Source organism: Phyllobates terribilis, unplaced genomic scaffold, assembly GCF_046119375.1.
Source record: "Phyllobates terribilis strain yellow unplaced genomic scaffold, ASM4611937v1 Scaffold_11__3_contigs__length_659146591, whole genome shotgun sequence".
NCBI classification, from domain to species: Eukaryota; Metazoa; Chordata; class Amphibia; order Anura; family Dendrobatidae; genus Phyllobates; species Phyllobates terribilis.
This window is the reverse complement of record NW_027362771.1, coordinates 433650938-433667755: the sequence shown is the minus strand read 5'-3', so window position 1 is coordinate 433667755 and position 16818 is coordinate 433650938. Positions and strand designations below refer to the sequence as shown.

The 16818-nt window shown below is 43.1% G+C and overlaps 1 protein-coding gene across 1 annotated transcript in view; it reads right to left on the bottom strand.

Annotated features, from left to right (window-relative positions):
- LOC141165224 (protein shisa-like-1a) overlaps positions 1-16090 on the bottom strand; it is a 38351-nt gene extending 22261 nt beyond the window's left edge. The window contains exon 1 of the mRNA XM_073650850.1: positions 15922-16090. Coding sequence (XP_073506951.1) covers positions 15922-16090 — 169 coding nt within the window. The remainder of the gene's footprint in view (positions 1-15921) is intronic.
- Between the last annotated feature and the right edge of the window lie 728 nt (positions 16091-16818).

Genomic DNA, 16818 nt, shown 5'->3' with positions numbered 1-16818 from the left:
GGATAAGGACAGAATCACATTGCAGAACACTAAAGCCACGTTCCCACCATGAGTATTTGGTGAGTTTTTGGTGTTGCAGATTTTCTGCACCTACTAGGTAAATTAGGCTACTTGCTTTTTTATCGCGTTTTTTGTCTCTATTGGTGTGTCATGGTGTAAATAAAGCTGCTTTGTTTTAATACTTCCTGGTATTTGGCGTTGTCAAAACTTTATTGATACAGTCATGTGCGGATTACATGCGTTTTTTATCTGCAGATTTTCTGCATCTAATGCAAGTCTTTGGGGAAAACCCACTCAAAAAACTCAGCGTACCCGCAAGAGAAATTGACATGTTGTGGATTTCCAATACAAGTCTACTTTGCTAGAAATGTAAGAATACCAAAAAGGTGGATGATTAAATAATTAAGGCACTTCCAAAAAATATAGGAAATCCCCCAAAAATGGAAGCAATGCAAATAGATACATGAATAGTAGTAATCTTTATTAGCGATTAATCTGACATAAAAAGTTTAAAAAAGGAGAGAAATGTGACAAAGAGACCCCACCAATCCAGGGAACAGAACAACATAAAAAAATGCATACAGAATCCCAGTGGAGCATGTAAGACTCAAAACTGCATCTCATAATCAAGCCATGATTGGGCATGAAAAAAGCACAACAGAGTACGCAATAAAGTCCCTTAATGGGTATTGAACAGTATATACCAGTAATAGGTGTAATCACAACAGAGTCCACAATGATAACTGTAAGTAGATGATAAATATTACCTACCTAGTTGTAAAAGTTATCACTAGTAAAATACATATCTGAACAACCTAGAAAAAGTGAGGAGAGTTACCCCAACGCGCGTTTCGCATTAGCTTCTTCCAGGAGTATTTTTTATGTTGTTCTGTTACCAGGATTGCAGGGTCTCTTTTGTCACATTTCTCCCCTTTTTTAAACGTTTTATGTCAGATTAATTGCTAGTAAAGATTACTATTATTTATATAACTAGTTGCATTTGCTACCATACTTTGGGGGATTTTAGAACTGTAAGAAGCAGCATTTTTTTGCAGCAAATTGCGCATTATCAAAAAAACACCCAAAATTCATTGTGGGAACTTAACCTTACAGAGGTTTTTTTTTTACTGTACAGGGAGTTTTGTTTGGGAACTGTATGCTAATACAATATGTTCAAATAAGGGTTTGGGCTCCATTTTCTTTGAGCTGGACATTACGTTTATATAGCTCCCCACTGCTATATAAACTTAAAGGTCCTTCTCAGCCCTTATTCACATTTACGTCATTAGATACATGGTAAGGTGTTAATGCTAGAGGTTACGACCATCTCGAATAGGGTCACTGTGACGTGGTAGGATGGCTTTTACGTTTTTTTTAATCAAAATTATATTAACCAAGTACCCTATGTTATTTTCATGCACTATTGTTATTTATTTACTGCAGGGTATTTGCTCATTTTGCTTTTATCTTAAGTTTTGTATGCCAATACAGCTTGGGTTGTATGTGACTGTAATGCTTTTGCACTGTTTGGTGGTATTCATTAGCCAGTAAGTCCTTGATCTAAATACAGGAGCAAATTCATACAACATTGCCATATGTGAGAAGGTGTCTCGATCGTCTCATAAAGTATTTTGGCCTATGGTACATCTGTGTATTTAAAAATAGCTCCTTAGGCTGATGTGTTTCTCAGTTTTGTCCTGTGTAGGATAAAATGCTCTACCAAAGGCCCAAAGCACAGTCTGTGAAGGAATAGCGAACCCACGCCAAAACAGGATTCATCAGCTCCAACAAAGACCAACACATCAGGAGGTCATGTGTAGTCAATTAGTCATTAATAATCTATATATTTTTTGGCTTTGTTTTACAAATAAAAAAAGTGACTATACATTTCCTTTTGCTTCCAAAACAGTCACCACAACAGGCAAACAGAGGGCAGCAGATAGGCTAGCTACACATGTGAAAGGTATATTGACTTTTCAGTCTCAAGGTAGAGGATTGCTTTAATAGAAATGGCTGGTGTGGGAAATTATACCAGCAATTTATGGTGGCACATAAAGTGTTCCTATCACTAGTCTGGGACCGCTCTTTTTATTTAAGAAAAAAATGGATGGTCTCAAACTCTTGAATTTTCTAAATAACACTTTTTTAACAAAAGTGGTCCCAAGTGTCCCTAATGTCCACGACTTTCTAACAAAAGTTGATGCTGAACTTCTAGATTGTGGGATCCTGTCCTGCAGAGTGGGGATCCCAGTACCCTCTATGGCCCTCCTGGCGGTGAAACAGCAAGATCTCACTCTTTACAGTAACTGCAATGCTCTAACGATGGGACATTAGGAGCCTTATGGCCACTTTTGTTGATAGATGATATTTTAAAAATTCACAAGACCGATCTTTTCTTACATAAAAAGCGCAGCCCCAGACTGGTGGTAGATACTCTATAAAGTGTACATACTTTTATTCTGTACATCTGCAGCACTGCTCCAAAACATTTTCCCTATGGCACCCATTGTACACTACTAGTTCTACTTATGGTTTTGCCCATTCAGTAATAGAAGATCAGTCATTACCATAGCATTCCCAATCTTCTACAGAACTAAAACAATATTTATGGATATGCATAGTCATGGTTTTGACAGTTTTGTTCTTGTTACATTCTTGTGAATTGTGATTTTTACCTCCTCCTGCTCTAAAAAGTGATTTCACTTATCATTCCCAACTCTGATCATTCAACAGTCTTACAGTGGCATGTAAAAGTTTGGGCACCCCTGGTCAAAATTACTGTTATTGTGAACAGTTAAGCAAGTTGAAGATGAATTGATCTCTAAAAGGCCTAAAGTTAAAGATGACACATTTCTTTTGTATTTAAGGCAAAAAAATACATATAGTTTCATCTTTGACATTTTAAAAATTACAAAAAGGAAAATGGGCAGATGCAAAAGTTTGGGCACCCTGCATGGTTAGTACCTAATAGCACACCCTTATGAAAGTATCACAGCTTGAAAACGCTTTTTGCAGCCAGACAATAGTCTTTGAATTCTTGTTTGAGGGATTTTCATGCATTCTTCCTTGGAAAATTCTTCCAGTTCTATGAGATTGCTGGGTCGTCTTGCATGCATTGCTATTTTGAGGTCTAGCCACAGATTTTCAATGATGTTCAGATCAGGGGACTGTGAGGGCCATTGTAAAACCTTCAGCTTGCGCCTTTTGAGGTAGTCTATTGTGGATTTTGACGTGTGTTCAGGATCATTATCCATTTGTAGAAGCAATCTTCTTTTCATCTTCAGTTTTTTTACAGATGGTGTTTGAATTTGTTGAAATTTCATTGAATCCATTCTTCCTTCTACCCGTAAAATGTTCCCCGTGCCATTGGCTGCAACAAAACCCCAAAGCATGATTAATACACCCCCCATGCTTAATGGTTGGCAAGATGTTCTTTTACTGAAATTCTGCGCCCTTTTTTCTCCACATATTCCTTTGATCATTGTGGCCAAAGAGTTCTATTTTAACCTCATTGGTCCACAGAACTTGTTTCCAAGATGCATCATTCTTGTTTAGATGTTCCTTTGCATACTTCTGACTTTGAATTTTATGGTGAGGACGCAAGAGAGGTTTTCTTCTGATGACTCTTCCATGAAGGCCATATTTGTGCAGGTGTCTCTGAACAGTAGAAAAATGTACCACAACTCCAGAGTTTGATAAATCTTTGTGAAGGTCTTTTGCAGTCAAGCGGCAGTTCAGTTTTGCCTCTCTTGCAATCCAACGAGCAGCTCTCACTGAAATTCTCCTTGGTCTTCCAGACCGTATCTTGACCTCCACTGTTCCTGGTATCTGCCATTTCAGAATTACATTTCGAATAGAGGAGAGGGCAACTTGAAAATGCTTTTCTATTGCCACGTACAGTGTGGGAAAGACTAAGTGCACCACAAGGGGATGAGGGGAAGGAAGCCAAGACCCTAGGGAAAGGGGGAGTGGGGATCCCTAGGCAGATCTAATAACATCCTGCCTTCCCTACCGTCCCTATATTGGTTCCACACCAATCGCCGAGCAGGAAACCTAAGCCCTGTATATCCCTAGAGCTAGGCCCTAGATAGGCCGGGGGGTGAGCACTGGTTAGTCCCCACTATAAACTAAAGACAACAAGGGAGACAAACAAATGGGGAAAACTTAGCTTGAACTAACACCAGAGAGATAACACCAAACGTCCTCCAAGGGCACCAGAGAGGAAGCTAGCCGACTGCAATAGCTCCATGCCTTCACAAGGGAAAAAAAGAATATCACCGACGACTCCCTGAAGCAGACTGAGAGTTTATAAACACCCAGACTAGGGTGTGTCAATCAGAGCAGGAGCGAGGTTGCCGCTGGGTCCAACAGTGAGAAGGATTAGGAAGGCTTTTGCAATGCCAAACACAGTGACTTTCTGCAGCCAGATGCAGAGTGACTGTCTGTTACATCTGACACACCCGTGACAGCTATCTTCTTATAGCCTTCTCCTTCTTTGTGGCCTCCTCCATTTTCATTTTCAGAGTACTAGGCAGCTGCTTAGAAGAACCCATGGCGCTGTTATTTGGCACAAGGTTAGAGGAGGCTGGGTTTTTATAAAGCTGGAAAATTTGCATCACCTGGCCTTTCCTAATGATGACAGTGAACAAGCCATAACTCTAACAGGCTAATTAAGGTCTGAAACCTTGGTCAAAGTTATCTAAGGACACAAATCTCCAAGGGTGCCCAAACTTTAGCATCAGCCCATTTTCCTTTTTCTAATTTTTAAAATGTAAAAGATGAAAAAAAAAAAAATATATATATATATTTTGACTACAATACAAAGAAAATTAGTCATCTTTAGGCCTTTTAGAGATCATCAACTTGCTTAACTGTTCACAATAACAGTAATTTTAACCAGGGGTGCCCAAACTTTTACATGCCACTGTATATAATCTATGTAGAGTAGAATGTGACAGTGATCAAGCAACAAAGAGAAAATGTATTTTATCATCAATCATGGAAGTGTTTTTATAAAATGTAATTTTATTATACTGAAATCTCTGTGAGGTGACCACCCAAGATTATAGTGAAAATTTGTCATCTAGATGTAGAGGGATAGTCCTTTTAGAGAAAAGGGCAAAGGTAGGTAGGATGTAAGGAAATTCAAAATCCATCATAGGTGGTCTTATCAAATAGGTCTATTGACGAGATTTCACTTTATATAAGAATCATGTTCAGGGAAAAACTAGTATCCCAAGGGTCCAATATCAAAATGAGGAATGCCTCTCCCACCACACACATAAGAGAAAAGTCAGTCATACCCACAACTTTGGTGGGACCAGCCTCCTCTTATGTGTTTTGAGACTCCTGACCCTCGCCAACACATGATGTCATGAGAAAGAAGGCTCAGGAATGTTGAATTTCTGATCCTTTTGTTCTTATGGGGAGATAAGCCATTGTCAAACACAGTTTAGGGACACAAGTGTCTGATAGCACCTTTTCTCCCATATTAATATTAAAAATACACAGACGCTCACTTGAATTGGGCATGCATGTGCATGGGGGTATGTTAGGAGGAATAGCTGTCTGTCATAGTGTATTCTTCCCACAGCTATTGATGGTATATGGCCAGCTTTAGAGTTTATGTCTGATGGTAAAGGCATCGAAGAACGCAAAGGAGAACCCACCTGTTAGGTCTCCTTCGCATGTTCGTATAAAACAAGAACGTGAAAAAACGATACCGGTGTCATCAGTGTGTCATCAGTATGTCTGTGTTTTCCATCAGTGTTTTTCACGGATGGATAAAGAAATAAATAAGTTACAAAGCTTCTCCTATACTTTGCAATGTTGCACATGGATAGCACACAGATGCCATCCTTGTGCAGTACGTGTTTTTCCTGGACCCATAGACTTGTATTGGCCCTTGTCATCCGTGCTGCCAGAAAAAAAAAGGACATGTCTCCTTGTGTTTAGCATGGACACATGGACGGTCCGTCTAAAATCATGGACGTGTACACAGCAGCATAGGTTATAATTGATACATGTGGCATCCGTGAAAAAAATGGATGCCACACATACTGCAAACACAGACATGTGAAGGTGGCATTATAGACTGCAGGAAGCCACCTTGTATTATCCCCCAAAATTACACAGTAACCTGAGTAGTCCCATCACCCTCCAAGACCTGCTGTGGCTCCTATGGCCTTTAGGACCCAATTACTAGAAATGATCTCCGTTATCGGAACATGTTCACAGGTAATTTACGCAGAGCACTGGCCAGGGTATTATATCATTAATTAGCAGTTATGCTTATGCCTTACTAATGAACAGCCCATCCCTCATTATCTTTATTATGGAAAAAACCTTAGTTGGCAAAGACTAATTATTAAATGATATTAAAAGGAAGCAATCACCGCAGGCATATAATAGCGTGTGTCCTGGACCTGCCATGTGACTAGCTTACTGACAAGGTATACATAAGTATGGCACAGATTTACAGAATCACAGGAAATGTATAAAAATGAAGCATAAAGCAATTAGTGTTAGTCTTCTAGCACAGGTTTTGAGTCCCTGTAGGGTCATATACAGTTGCCTGCAAAACTATTCACCCCCTTGGCTTTTTACCTATTTTGCTACATTACAACCCGTGTTTAAATATTTTTGTAATCCAATTTGTATGTGATGCATCAGCACTAAACAGTGTAAGTTGGTGAAGTGAGAAAAATCTAGGCAGAAATTAAATTTATGAGACAAATAACTAAAAATTGGCATGTGCATATGTATTCAATACTTTTGCGATGAATCCCTTAAAAATTTCTAGTGAAAGCAATTACCTTCATAAGTCACATGCTTAGTGAAAGGAAGTCCGCCTGTGTGCAATCTAAGCGTCACATGGTCTGTCAGTATATAGACACCTTTTCTGAAAGGCAACAGAGGCTGCAACACCATTAAGCAAGAGGCATCACTAACCAAACAACACCATGAAGAGCAAGGAGATCTCCAAACAACTTAGGGACCAAGTTGTTAAGAAGTACAAGTCAGGGTTGCATTATAATTTTTTTTTTCCTAATCTCTGATGATTTCCCGGAGCACCATCAAATCCATTATCATCAAATGAAAAGAACATGGTACCACAACAAACCTGCCAAGAGAGGGCCATCCACCAAAACACTCAGCCCGGGCAAGGAGGGCATTAATCAGAGAGGCAACACAGAGACCAAAAGTAACCCTGAAAGAGCTGCAGTGTTCCAAGCAGAGACTGGAATATCTGTCCATATGACAACAATAAACCATATACTCCATAGACGTGGCCTCTATGGTAGAGTGGACAGAAAAAAGTCTTTACTTACATACAAAAATTGTAAGACTCGTTTTGAGTTTGCCAAAAGACATGTGGGGGACTCCTCAAATGTATGGAGGAAGGTGCTGTGGTGAGATGAGACCAAAATTTAACTTTTTGTCCACCAATCTAAAAATATATGTCTGGCACCAAACCAATACAGCTCATCACCCCAAGAACACCAGAAGGGATAGGGAAAATGGTCTGAGTCAAGGGGAGATGGATGGTGCGAAATACAGGGATATTCCTGAGAAAAACCTGTTTCAGTCTGTCATTGATTTGAGACTGGGATGGAGGTTCACCTTCCAACAAGACCATGACCCAAATCATACTGCCAAAGCAACACTCGAGTGGTTTAAAGGGAAACGTGTAAATGTTTTTGAGTGGCCTAGTCAAATTTCGGACCTTAATCCAATTGAGAATCTGTGGTCAGACTTAAAGATTGCTGTTCACCAGAGGAAACTATCTAACTTGAAGGAGCTGGAGCAGTTTTGACTTGAGGAATGGGCAAAAATCCCAGTGGCAAGATGGGGAAAGCTCATAGAGACTTATCCAAAGCGACTTGCAGCTGTAATTGCTGCAAAAGAAGGCTCTACAGGCTCTGCAAAGTACTGACTTCAGGGGGGTGAATAGTTATGCACACTAAAGTTTTCAAGTTGCCAAGGGGGTGAATACTTTCTCAAGCCACTGTAGTTTTGGCACATATTGAAAGGAAATCCGTCATCAGGAATTAAAGGGAGTATCCACTTTCAGATATTATCACTCCAGAGCCTAAGGGAGCGAAACAAACAAGCTGAGCTCTTAGTAAACCTCTCAGGGTCCAGCGCTGCCTCCCACAGCTGCTTCGGTGATGGTGTACAGGCTGCCCCAGTGACATCACATTGCAGCCAATAAATTAGATCAGAAGGTCGTGTCATCTACATCGGGATGGCCTCTGAGCTCAGTGACTGGCTGCAGTGCTGTCAACATGATGTTACAGCAGCAGCCTTTACACAATCACCGGAAAAGCAGTGAGAGGCAGCGCTGCACCCCTGGGAGGGGGTGAGTAACAGCTTAATTTCATTTTCTTTGCCTTCTTGAGCCTTTAGGCTATGCTCCCATGATGAGCTTTTGGGGAATTTTTGATGTTGCAGAATTTCTGCACCGCTTTTGCACCTATTATGTAAATTAGGTTACTTGCTGTTTTCACTGCGTTTTTGTGTGTGTGTTTTTATCATGTTTTTGACGCTGCTGTTTTTGTCTCTGTTTGTTGAGTCAACCTTTAAATAAAGCTGCCTTAATTTTGAAACTTCCTGGTATTTTGATTTCACTGAACTTTATTGCTATACTTAGATGCGAATTACATACTGTAAGGCAGCACTAGTCATCATAGTGGGGGATACTCGCTTTGCTGTGACAATCAATGCACACGTGCAATGTCTTTCCGGTTTTTCCACAATGCTGCAGTTTATTACTTCATAAACCGCATATGACCGGGTCCAACTCAGTGGCACGCCGACACACATATATACAATATTCATGAGCCAAGTGACACACAGGCCCACTTGCTCCAGGTACAGCCTTCAGCAAGGTAATCATATAGCAATGTCCATAGCAATGTCCATATAACGTAGTGTATTACCTTTGCCGGGTTTAGCTGTCTCAGTCCATTACTCCGCCACCACTGTTGTTTTTTCGGCTTCCCAGGTGGGGGTCTCTAGCCGTCGTTCCCTCAAAGGCCACTGACATCCACACAGGATCCAGGCTCTGCCTTTCAGGCACCAGGCTTCACTCGGCCTCACTAGGCCTCACACGGTCGGTGTCCCACACACACGGGAACAGGCCTTACGCCTCTCTCACAGAACACACCTGTCTCCCATCAAGCAGGGTTTATATATGCATCCCGTGCACACACACACATACTGACAGGACCTTGCTGATGTCACAGTCATGTGATCAGACAGACATTCTGTGTGCGCAGGACCTGTGTTATGTCACAGTCATGTGACCAATCACCTGAGGGGAAAGGTACATGGTCAGGTAAAACACATCCTGGACCATTACCGTAATGCCAGCAAGTCGCTGCATTACATATCCCCCCCCTCTGTTCAAACTTGTGGGGTTGAACACATAATATACACAATCACTATAACCCCCAGTTCTGTTCAAACTTGTGGGGTTGAACACATAATATACACAATGACATTATAACCCCCAGTTCACATAGAGACCATGTATTTTACAATTGTGCTACTCAGCCCCTGGAACATTAGTCAACGACATTAGCCCTTTCCTTAGGGACCTACCATTTGTCACTGTCACTGACTTAGTCAGGTCACCTTTCCGGGTCGTAACCTTGTCAGAGCTCCCCCGCTCCCAGCGGTCAGTCGTAACCTTGTCAGGTCTCCCCCGCTCCCAACGGTCAGTCATACAGCGGTGTGATTCACATGCCCTAGTATCTAAGGTCCGGTTCGACTCCGTACTGTCCCGTCCTCTATTGGGTCGTTTGTATGGGCTGCTCAAACCTGAGTTACTGGAGGTCTCACTACCTCTAAACCCACGCCCACTACTCTCAGGACATCTTGAAAGGTCCCTAACTCCAGCTATAGCTGTTCTGTTATTTAAGGGGCCCTTTCTCTGTCTGGTCTCATAATTTCTAGATGGCTGCCCTCTTCTGCTACTCAGATGATGCTGTCTATCCACTCGCAGTCTAGCGAGATTCAACTGTTCTACCTCTCGCAGGTAGGTCACTCGGTACTTCAACAGCATGCGCATATATCCCAGGCTTTCTTCTGTTCCTACAGCGGAGAATGATACCATGCCGTCTTCGTCGGGTATCCAGTCCTGACGATCACGTGGACTGCTTACTTTCACCACCCCAGACTTCTTGACCATCATCTGCATGGCTCGACCATTTCTCCCAACAAGCTTCCTCACCAGAACATGAGGCACCCGGATGACCTCTTCACGCATACTGTGAGCTTTCCTCATCAACTCCAGTTGTCTAACGGCTTGTTCCGTCTTCAGCCGGAGAAACTGCTTTGTGCGAATACATCGCCAGTGCATGTCACTTAGGATAGCCACCCTCTTCACTGTGACTTTGGTCGTGGACAGGACCACCAGCTGTTTAGCTTCTGAGGTCAAGTACACCTTACAGGCTCCCACGGCCTTCTTAAACTCCTCATGCATGGACTCACTGGTGCATTCTTCCCTCAAATCCTCGGGCACATCTACGAGGCACTTGTACCAAGATGTTTCGGTCTCACCAGTGGTTTCCATACGATCAACCAGCTCAGGGTTCAGGGACAACTGACTTTCAGCTTCTTCCACCTTTACGCTTCCCCTGAGCTGACTCACAGCTGCAAATTCACCAATTTTCGTCTTGACCACTTCCATCTCATATTTATCTGTGGTTAAAACTCTCTTAGCTCTCCTCAGGCCCACCCTCTCTTGGTATAAGGGAGTGAGTGCAACGTGTTCGCCCTTTTCCTTCTCCAAGAAGGCCTCGTTCACTGAGTGATACTTTGTCAGGCGACTTTTGAGCCCGGAAACTTCTTCCTCTAGCTCCGCCACTCGCCTCTCAGCGGCCCGTCTCTGAAGCTCCTCTTGCTTCCAATGGGTTTGTAGCGACTCCTTGATCTCTGCTCCTACATCCACCGAATCATCCGAGCTCACATCACTCGAGGAGGTATCTGCTTCATACCTCCCATCACCAGCAGCCAACTCCTGGCCCTGGTCTGTGGCTTCTCCGATAGACTCCTCCATCTGCTTCTGCTCAGCCTCCATTTTGCTGAGCCTATCTTTAAGGCACGTCTCTGCCCTCTGGAGATTATCACAGAACGTCTGCAGCTCCTTCACCTGAGCTTCCAGACCTAAGGTCTTTCTGCGGAGATCACCATTTTCATTACGGGTGTCCTGCAGAGTGGTTTCAACCACTTGGCGTATGTGCTCTGCATCCACCTTATCATCCTCTAGTTTTCCTTTAACCCTGAGGAGATCCTCATAGTCTTTCTTGATTTGTTGCAGTTCCCTATTGAGCTTTTCACCATATTCCTTCTTGGAGTCACATAGCTCCCGGTTGAACTGTTCGCGCAGTCGTTTTAGGTTTTGGTCACGTCCGGAAACTTCAACCTGCAGCGCCTCTTTTAAGGCAGACAGCTCTCTATCCCTCTGGTGTAGTCCCTCACCCAGCTTTTGCTTCACTTGTATCAGCTCTACGTGTACCAGGGAGAACCTATCTTTCAACTCGCACAGCTCATCTTCAAACTCCGCTTTGTCAAGTTCCAACTGAAAAACCTCCTCTTTATTTCTCTGGAACTTTTTCTTCCAATTGTTGACTTCCTTGCTGTTTTCCTCCAGTTCACGCTGCAAGTTCCTCACAACCTGGTTTATTTTCTGTCTTTCAGACTCCAGGTTCTGCTGGTCTGAGAACACGATCTCCGGGTTTCCACATAGTGGCTGCACGTCACTCTGACACTGCTGGCTGATAGGCTCCAGCTCTTGGTCACGACTGGCCGTCTCCTCTTCTGCCTCGGAAGGAGGATCCACCCCTGAAACAAAGGCACACAGTACTACATTTTCCTTATTTTCACTTTCAGCCAAGTCTACAGGAGCAACCTTTTTGTGGCCCTTGCGCCGTCTACGAGATGGGGACTTTCTCGCCTCGTCTAGCCCCTCATGACTGACCTCTCCTTCTACTTTCGTAGTGTCACCGTCAGCTACGGGGTCTGTATCACTCCCCATGGTGTTGTGGACTAACAGGTCACCTCCCACTTTGACGTCACCCCCTTCTACTGGAGCTACCCCGTTATCAACGGTCACATTGTCATTTTTAGGAGGTACCAACCCACCACCAATAATTTTTTTTGATTTTCTATCCTCCACGCTGTTTTGAACAACCGCCCCTTTTTAGTCTCCACCCCCTTTTTAACAACCACAACGGCAGGGGAATTTTTACAAGAAAAATCAACAATAGTCTTAGGACTCAGTTCACAATAGCTCTTACCACCTCCCCGGTCACTCTGGGACAACAAGGGCGCCCCTGGAGAGTTCAAGGAATGGTCCGCTGCCGCCTCTCTGTAACGGGCCAACAGCTCCTGCCCTTCCTGCACCACGACCTCTTGTCGTTTCTCCCATACCTGCTGTTGTTTCTCAAATGCCTGCTGCGAGTCCTGTTGTTGTTTCTCAAATGCCTGCTGCGAGTCCTGTTGTTGTTTCTCCCATACCTGCTGTTGTTTCTCAAATGCCTGCTGCGAGTCCTGTTGTTGTTTCTCCCATACCTGCTGTTGTTTCTCAAATGCCTGCTGCGAGTCCTGTTGTTGTTTCTCCAATGCCTGCTGCTGCGACTCCCACAGGCATTTCAATTGCTCAACAGCTTCAGACTCATCTGCTGCTCCCTTCACAGCCATCATTATCTGCTCCTGCATTTCTTCAGGAAACTCCATTATGCCGAAGAGCGATTGCACACGGTCATCTAACTCCTTCTCCATTCCGTCTGGAGATACTGCACCATTCATGGCCATCACGGTACACACTAGACACTTTACACCACTCTCCCCGAAAATTTTCGTGGCCCCGCCGAGCCACAGCAAAACCGGATTTGAGTGCGACGACAACCTTCGCAACCCCGCCGAGTTGCAGCCAGATGCTTTAAACTTCGTGAGCCCCGCCGAGCCACAGCAAACCATGTTTGAGTGCGACGACAACCTTCGCAACCCCGCCGAGTTGCAGCCAGATGCTTTAAACTTCGTGAGCCCCGCCGAGCCACAGCAAACCAGGTTTGAGTGTGACGACAATCTTCACAACCCCACCGAGTTGCAGCCAGATGCTTTAATCCACACTCGTCGTCCTGTGCCGTTGCCCCTAGCAACCGGGTTGTCGTTGCCGCTAGCAACCGGGCTGCAGTTGCCTGCATTCTCGAACCATATGTAAGGCAGCACTAGTCATCATAGTGGAGGATACTCGCTTCGCTGCGACAATCAATGCACACGTGCAATGTCTTTCCGGTTTTTCCACAATGCTGCAGTTTATTACTTCATAAACTGCATATGACCGGGTCCAACTCAGTGGCACGCCGACACACATATATACAATATTCATGAGCCAAGTGACACACAGGCCCACTTGCTCCAGGTACAGCCTTCAGCAAGGTAATCATATAGCAATGTCCATAGCAATGTCCATATAACGTAGTGTATTACCTTTGCCGGGTTTAGCTGTCTCAGTCCATTACTCCACCACCACTGTGGCTTTGCGGCTTCCCAGGTGGGGGTCTCTAGCCGTCGTTCCCTCAAAGGCCACTGACATCCACACAGGATCCAGGCTCTGCCTTTCAGGCACCAGGCTTCACTCGGCCTCACTAGGCCTCACACGGTCGGTGTCCCACACACACGGGAACAGGCCTTACGCCTCTCTCACAGAACACACCTGTCTCCCATCAAGCAGGGTTTATATATGCATCCCGTGCACACACACACATACTGACAGGACCTTGCTGATGTCATAGTCATGTGATCAGACAGACATTCTGTGCGCGCAGGACCTGTGCTATGTCACAGTCATGTGACCAATCACCTGAGGGGAAAGGTACATGGTCAGGTAAAACACATCCTGGACCATTACCGTAATGCCAGCAAGTCGCTGCATTACAATACATTTTTTACCTGCGGATTTTCCCCATCTATTGTAAGTCTATGTAGAAAATCTGCACAGAAAACTCAGCATACCCGTAAGAAAAATTGACATGCTGCTGATCAGAAAAAAGCATTGGGCATAAGATTTATAGAAATCCCATCCACTTTGCTGGAATTGTAAGACGCTGCGTTTTTGACACAGGGAAAACACACAGCGTCAAAACCGCGATAAAAGCTCATTGTGGGAACGTAGCCTTATAGTCTAACCTTGTAATTCCCCACCAGCACAGTATCCGTGTCCAAACAAAGCTTTTCTATCACACCCTTATTACAGAAAATCATCTGATGTACAGTTGCAACTCATTAAATTAGAATATCATCAAAAAGTTAATTTATTTCAGTTCTTCAATACAAAAAGTGAAACTCATATATTATATAGAGTCATTACAAACAGAGTGATCTATTTAAAGTGTTTATTTCTGTCAATGTTGATGATTATGGCTTACAGCCAATGAAAACACAAAATTCATTATCTCAGTAAATTAAAATAATTAACAAAAAACACCTGAAAAGGCTTTCTAAGCATTTAAAAAGGTCCCTTAGTCTGTTTCAGTAGGCTCCACAAGGTCCCAGAGTTCGAATTTTCATTTGGAAATTCCAGAGTCTGGAGGAAGAGTGGAGAGGCCCACAATCAAAGCTGCTTGAGGTCTAAGTGGGAGAACTTGCACAATTGGTGGCTTACTAAATACTTTTTTCACCACTGTATAGTACAGTATATAATAAGGATGTGTACATATGGAGTAGCCAGTAGAAAAGAGAAAAAAATATATAAATATTTTCATTGCTGCCCGTACAATATACACACAGCTCTGCTGTCCCTATACACATTCCCACTGCTTCCGTCCTACCACCACATCAAAGGGGCTTCAGCAGAGCGAGCAGCCCACAGCAGGGAGCAGCCCCTTTGGCAAATGCCAGAACTGCCAGATGGCCTGTCCGGCACTAGCTTGAGGCCTCATTCATGTATGTGAGCTGTGTCTTCCTTGTGCATGCACAATGAAGTAAGGAGTATGTCTGTCACTTTCAGTTTCCCACCGCATGCCCAAAGAGGAGACAGCTCATGCACATGAATGACATTGCAAGCAATGGGGAGGAGGTGATCAGGGTTTTGTCAGACGTCATTCACACCTCTTTGTCTGTTCTTGGATGAGGTGCAGCCTCCGTGACTAGTAAAGCTACTTTATATATTACGTGCAGTGATATTAGACTATGGCCCCAATTTTTCAAAGCTTTTACGTTAGTTGTAAAAGCTGGAAAGTCGTAACATTTTTGCAGAACACGAGGCTAGACAAAAATTGTGACTTTTTTTGTTTTTACGCCATTTTTGTTGGAGCTGGGGTGGGACGGTGGCTGAGAAACCACTCAAATTCATGAGAAGCAATGGCGTTACTTACACCACAAATCTGTCAATGACTGAAGTAAGATTTATGGCGAGGTGCACACGGAGGCACACGCCACGTAGAGCCTCACCTCATACATTAAGAGATGTGCACCTCTTAATGAACCATGAGCTTCGCACCCCACCCCACTTCCTCATCAAGACCTGTGTTGTTTTGCAAAACAAATTACTGGATCTATCGTCTATAATAAGAGAATGATAGGAAGCCGTCCTATGAGGCTGATACGGCGCTGATGGTGGATTCCTGCTGACAGGTTCCCTTTAAGTTTCTACAACAGTCACCCCAATTATTCATTACTACAACCCTGTGTCTGTCACTTCTTGTCTTAGTCTAATATCCAAAGGAAAGTGAGAATGCAGGTAAAATAACATTTCTCACCATTATAGCTACGTATGACGTCAAGTGTCTGATTACATGTGGGTACGAAACCAGATCTGATAATGGCAGAACTGGCGTCAGCGATTCTCTTGTGTAGTCAAATTGAAAAAAATGTTTCAGTATAGAGAGGAGGAGTGAAATCAGCAGATACCTTTCCAGAGATAATTGAGGAGCAGCACAGTCAAGCGAAGCAGGTTAGCTGAATTCAGCCGCTTCATCTTCTCAGGAGTTCCTGTGCGCTGTGGACATTGTTTGCCAGAGCAGTGGGGTGGGAAGAGAGATACAAGGAAACCGCAAGCAACATTATCTTTTGCATCCATTACCTGTGACAATAAACAGAGAACAAATGCCATTAAGACTTGCCACACGAGCAAATACATTTTATTGTTCCAGTCCAATTAGTTTCTCTTTTAAAAGCAATAGTCTCTGAGAACTCTTCTGGGTGCGTTTTACTCCAGCAGCATTAGTTACCTGGCAGTTCACCATCCAGGGATTACAGCACATTTCATTCTGCTACATGAGTGATCTACCGCTGGGCAGCATACCGTCAGCTTAAAGAAGTATTGTACCTGTTTATGTATGGGGGCGGCTATCTATCTATCTATCTATCTATCTATCTATCTATCTATCTATCTATCTAATATCTATCTATCTATCTATCTAATATCTATCTATCTATCTATCTAATATCTATGTATCTATATATCTATCTATAGTATCTATCTAGCATCTATCTATCTATTTATCTATCTGTCTATCTATAATAATATTTTTTATTTCTATAACAACAACATATTCCACAACACTTTACATTTTAGACTATCTAATATCTATCTATTGCATGACTGTCCATCTATCTATGTATCATCCTATCTCTATCGCTCACCATACATATACACTGTATATATATATATATATATATATATATATATATATATGTTCATACTTTACATACTTTATTTTTTTCTAAATAATTTTGCATGATCTTTTATCTTATACATATCAGACTACTATGTATATGTTGTGGTATATTTACCCTATTGATTTG